This window comes from Octodon degus, unplaced genomic scaffold (genome assembly GCF_000260255.1).
Source record: "Octodon degus isolate 3935 unplaced genomic scaffold, OctDeg1.0 scaffold00008, whole genome shotgun sequence".
In the NCBI taxonomy this organism is placed as follows: domain Eukaryota; kingdom Metazoa; phylum Chordata; class Mammalia; order Rodentia; family Octodontidae; genus Octodon; species Octodon degus.
Window position 1 is genome coordinate 10,880,334 of NW_004524584.1, and position 5,507 is coordinate 10,885,840.

The window sequence follows — 5,507 nt, forward strand, 5'->3', positions numbered from 1 at the left end:
AAAAAAAAAAAAAAAAAAAAAAAAAATTCTGGGGACTTTTAGGCTCACGATTCACATGAAATAAAGCACACAATTAATCACCTAGGGTTTTGGCATAACCTAATGAAGTGAATAACGTTCTTTTAGATATTGACTCCTTGCCCCTACCTAACCTTGTAAACTTACAAAAAGGGACAAGAACATTCAACAATAACAAGGAAGTTTAGAGTCAAGATCCTGAGGCAATGAGAGAGTACCCCCAAGAGCTGAGAGTTTCAGTGGGACAGAAACAGAACAGAAAGAACAATGGTTGATTAGTTTCCCATGACTACTCTGAGTTTATATTATGTACTCATATTAATCAAAATTTAAATTGTTTCCCAGTTATAGATGAAAAGCCACATCTGTTAATCTTTGTATAAGGTTTATGTACTCACTCATGTATAAATAAAGGTTACTGATTTTGCTCTAGGTTGAAGAGACACACTCCTCTGCTCTCCTAACCCCACTATGTTTCTCCGAGTCTTTCTTCTTCACTGCCTGCTTTTCTCTCTCCTCAGGTTGTTGTTCCCTGGAAGCTGAGGCTGCAGCTTGAAATCTTTTATTGTTAATATTCGACACAAACAAGGTGAAAGCAATTGAAAGATGGCAAAGAATGCAAAACAAGAAGTGGCATGAGTGTTAACTACTTTGTAGTTTACTATATAGGCCCATAACGTGACAGAGAAATCATGAAAAGATCAATTCCATATGTTGACTATGAGATGATTTATATAACACATGCTCTGCTGAGTGCCATGCAAGATAGAAGTGCTATGAGAGCTGAGGATATGGAGGTGGGGAATGATTTCCCCCAGGAGATCATGGGAGTCTTTGATTAGGGAATTTAAATTGGGCCTAGGAAGCTGGATGAGATTTGAAGATGTGGGGCAAAGAGGGAGGACATTGGCAAAGGAAATAGCTAAGCAAAGGTGAAGGGGTGGAAAGGATGAAGAAAGGACCAGAGACAGCATTTCCATTTCTTCCCAGTATGGATACCACTATTTGAAATGTTCTGCCAATTTGGTAGTTTTGGAACTCTAACCCAAAAATGATTTGATTAAATCTTGATGAGTTGTGAGAATTTGGTTGTTTGCTTTCCTATACACATGATCTGAGGTTTAGGGAGTAGATATCAAGGACTTGTGAACACAATTGAATAGGTCAGTCTTCTTTTTTGAGAAAGAAAATGTCTCACTTTGTATTCTAGGCTGGCTTTGAACTCATATGTAGTCTAGGCTGGCCTCAAATTTATGAAGCTCCTCTTGCCTCAGTCTCCTAGGTGCTGGGATGACAGGCATGTGCCAGCACATTAGCTAGATTTCAGTCTTAAAAGGGCCAATTACAGAAGAGGAATCTTGGCAATAAAAAGATCAGACACTTCACTTGTATTTCCTATATTATTATTTTACCTCATCAAAAAAAAATGGACAGGGGGCCAGGGAGATGGCTCAGTAGAATAAGCACTTCCCTGGCAAGTGCAAGGGCCTGAGTTCAATCCCCGGTTCTGAAAAAAAAAAAAAAATCCTTGTGTGAATTAAGAGTAAATTTGTGTGAAAGAAGAGAAATATCTCTATTTATAATAACAGGACAACCTGCACACAGCCTCCCTCAGGAGCTGGGAAGTGGCAGCAGTCCAACAGCCCAGGGGTACAAAGGGCCCTGGCAGCCCCTAGACTGTCCTTCCATACATCCACTCCCCCATCACCATGGCAATGGCCCTTCCAGAGAGAAATGCTCAATGCATGTAATCCAGCATTATTTAAAAATTGTTACAACTGACCCCAGGCTAGATCTTGTGCAACATAAAACATTTTTAGAGAAATGTCCTTTCTAAGAATCAAGAGGCTAAATTTGAATATAGATTGTGAATTACATTGATGGGTCTCCAACTCTACCTTGTTTCCAATAAGTAGGCAGGCTTATCCAAAACACAGATAACTAAAAGCCACCCTAACAATTTCTTGTTCTGTATAGCTGGGCTGGAAGCCAAAAATTTTGTTTCTAGCAAGTTCCCAAGAGATGCTGATGCTACTAGTCGGGGGCCTCGCTTTCAAAACCACCAGCTTATATACTCATTATAACAGTGATAATCTCCTGAATTTTCATCATTGTACTGTAGTTCTATTAAAAGGAAGTCTTTGGCCTTAGAAGACACAGTGGTATTAGGGACAAAGAGGGTAGTATGGCTATAGCTTTGTGATGGTCAGCTTTCCATCGCAGTGCCAAATGGCTCACAAAATCAACTTGGAAGGACCAAAATTTACTTTGTTTTGAAGTTTCAGAGATTTCAATTCATGATCAATGGCTACCATTGCTTTTGAGCCTATGGCAAAATAGGACATCATGGCTGGGTGTACGTTATAAAGCTGAGAAGCAATGAGACAAGGGATGAGATCTGCATCCCAGTGCCCATGAACATGCATGCCAATCGCCTAAGTTCCTCCCATTCGGTCCTGCCTCCCAAGGGTTCTACCTCTTTCCTGTAGCTTCAAAAGCTGGCAACCACATGGGCCTCTGGGTGGAAATTCAAGAACCAAACTATAACTAAATGATTTTCAAATGGCTCAGGAATAAAATTAAGTATGTAGGAGATCCTGTTAGATAAGATAAATAGAATGATAAAATGAAAATCGAAAAATATGAATAATGAAAAATATAACAATTGGACCAGGGACTCTGGCTGAAGGGTATATGAGAAATCATTGCTATTCTCATAGATTATCTGGTAGTTTAAAATTACATTAAAATTTAAGAATATAAAATTAATACATGGGGCCAGGGAGATGGCTCAGTAGAATAAGCACTTTCCTGGCAAGCACAAGGGTCTGAGTTCAATCCCCGGTTCTGAAAAATAAATAAATAAATAAAGGTAATAAAGCTATAGTATATCACCTAGACCTGTCCAGTATGGTAGCCATTAGCTACATAAAATTAGTAAAATTTAAATTAAGTAATATTAAATAAAATTTAATATCCATCTCTAAATTCTACTAAGCAAACTTCCTAGGGCTAAAAAGCCATGTGTGACTAGTCATTACAGAATTAGATAACACAAGGATATACCATTTCCGTCATCACAGAAAGGTCTGGTGAGCAAAACTAACTGCAGTTTAAAATGTTTTAACATCAAGGAAAAGTCTGAAAATGTTGATATGTCAAAGCAATAGTAGTAAAGTAGTAAAGTCATCATCATAAGTAGTAGGAGTTAGTTAGTTCTGAGCTAAGACAACTTATTAATGGAAGAAACTAATGAAGTAAAATGCTTAAATTATAGCAAATGGATCGTATTACAGCTATATATGCAAATATCTGCAGTTTTGCACGAACCAGTGAAAAATTTGCCAGAGCAATTGTTCAATAAGACCTCTCCACACATCTCATCATCTTATTGATTTTCTCAACAATTCATAGGACAAAAGAAAGGTAGATATTTAAGTGACCTAGATTTTTTCCCCCACTTTCCTCCAAGCAGAGAAGAGATAAGATCTGGATAAAGAAACACAGAGTAGGACCAGGGAGATGGTTCAGTGGAGTAAGTGCTTGCCTGGCAAGCACAAGGAACTGAGCTCCATCCCTGGAATCATGAAAGGAAGGAAGGAAGGAAGGAAGGAAGGAAGGAAGGCAGGAAGGGAGGAAGGAAGGGAGGGAGGGAGGGAGGGAGGGAGGGAGGGAGGAAGAAAGAAAGAAAAGCAAGCAAACAAGCAAAAGTGAGCTCAGCAGGCTGATCTAAAGGGGAACTGTCAAGACTTGGAATATTTCAAACTCATTCAGATAAACTTAAAAAATGGTTTAATTTGGGTTATACACAGTTCATGTATAAAGCAGGCAAGGTAGGATTTGGAGCTATCTCCACTTCCGAGTGTCATTTTTCCTCTCCTACCTCTTCTACCTTTTCTTTCCTGCCTCTCAAATATACAGGATTCTGGAGTTGTATCTGGCATCCAAAATTTCTGACCCAAACAAGCTTGAATTCTACCATAAAGCATGACTTCTTTCTTGCTAAAATTACTTCTTTAGAGTCCCAGAAAGATCCAGGTGATAAGCTGACTGCATCTTTTGTTTTTTGTTTTTGTATTTTTTCTAAATACTTTCGAATTCCCCCAAGGAGCATCTAGGTAATCCTGTTTTCCAGAATGTTCCAGGAGACATTTTTTTGACCAAATCATCTTCAGGAATTCTTTGTCTAACCTTACCCCTGCTTTGGCCAGCTATTCTACAACTATATATTGTCAATTTTCCCGTGTTAAACCTTTCCAAGCAGCTTCATGCTCAGTTGAGGTTCAGTACAATATAAAGTTCTTTCTTGAAAAGAACAGAGAGTAGGAGAGAAAACTGAAAATACTTGCAGTTGTAAATCACAACTCAATGAATATAATGAGTTTCTGTAGAAAAAATAAGCTGCATTTTTTATTTTCAAATTTCCACTTGAGAAATAAAACATAGAACTAGAATCCAAAACTTAGAAGACATACTGTTCTGTGTAGCCTCTATTAGGGTACTTAAATATCTATCTAATCTTTGGACTATAGTAGGGGGGTTGACATTCTTATTAGAAATTTTGCCTTAAAATATATTCATTCTGACTAGTTTGCCAAGGGGGAAAAACTATGAGAAATTAATTTTGTCAGTTACAGAGATGATCATTCTTAGCTGCAAGAGATACAATCTCAGGTCTTTATATGTCAATTTGTGTTTTGGTAGTTGAACTTTTGGATGTCTTTTAATACAAGCCTTTTTATTATACAACATTTTTTTTTATTTTTGTTTTTGTGGTCCTGGGGATTGAACTCTGAGCCTGGCACATGCTGTACCACTTAGCTACATCCTCAAACATTTTTATTTTAAGACACAATCTCAACTAAATTGCCCATGCTGGGCTTGAACTTTTGATCCTCCTTGCCTCTGTCTCCAGAGTAACTGAGATTACAAGTTTATACCACCCCACTCAGCCCAACAGAACTTTACTAAGATTTGAAAGGAGGAAAAAAAGTAGTCTTACCTCACAATACTCTGTGATAATGCAGAAATTATCTTGTTCCACGAAGCTGGCATAGAACTTGACAATGGCCGGATGGTCCAGCGTGGATAGGAGCTGAGCTTCCAAGCTGGCCTGCACAGTTTCGTTTGGATTTAGTCCTCCAACAGAGATTTCTTTCAGCACTTTTCTGCAGCCAAAAGGTTTTAAACATATTCAAGGTTGAAAAACACATTTAACACACACGAGGCAAGTGGAGCACAGCTACCAAATTAATATCTAGGGCGTCATCTACTCATACTGTGTCTGCTTAGGGACCCTAAGTTGCTTCCTTATCCTGGTCAGTGATGTGGGCTCCCCAAGGCCTGTGGGTTCTACAGTTGCGTGTTCTGCAGTTTTGTAGGGGGCAGATGTGAAGCCAATCAAGCAAGATTACCTGGGTGCCTGTCTTTCTCTTTTTATCTCTGGTTCTGTCTCATCTCTCTGTCTCTGTCTGTCTGTCTGTCTGTCT

General features: G+C 38.6%; 1 protein-coding gene across 2 annotated transcripts in view; it reads right to left on the reverse strand.

The window, feature by feature from the left end:
• Positions 1-5,507, reverse strand: part of Nek11 (NIMA related kinase 11) — a 389,368-nt gene that overhangs the window by 309,951 nt on the left and 73,910 nt on the right. For both annotated transcript variants that reach the window (XM_023706560.1, XM_023706562.1), the window contains exon 3: positions 5,021-5,186. In XM_023706560.1, coding sequence (XP_023562328.1) covers positions 5,021-5,186 — 166 coding nt within the window. The remainder of the gene's footprint in view (positions 1-5,020; positions 5,187-5,507) is intronic.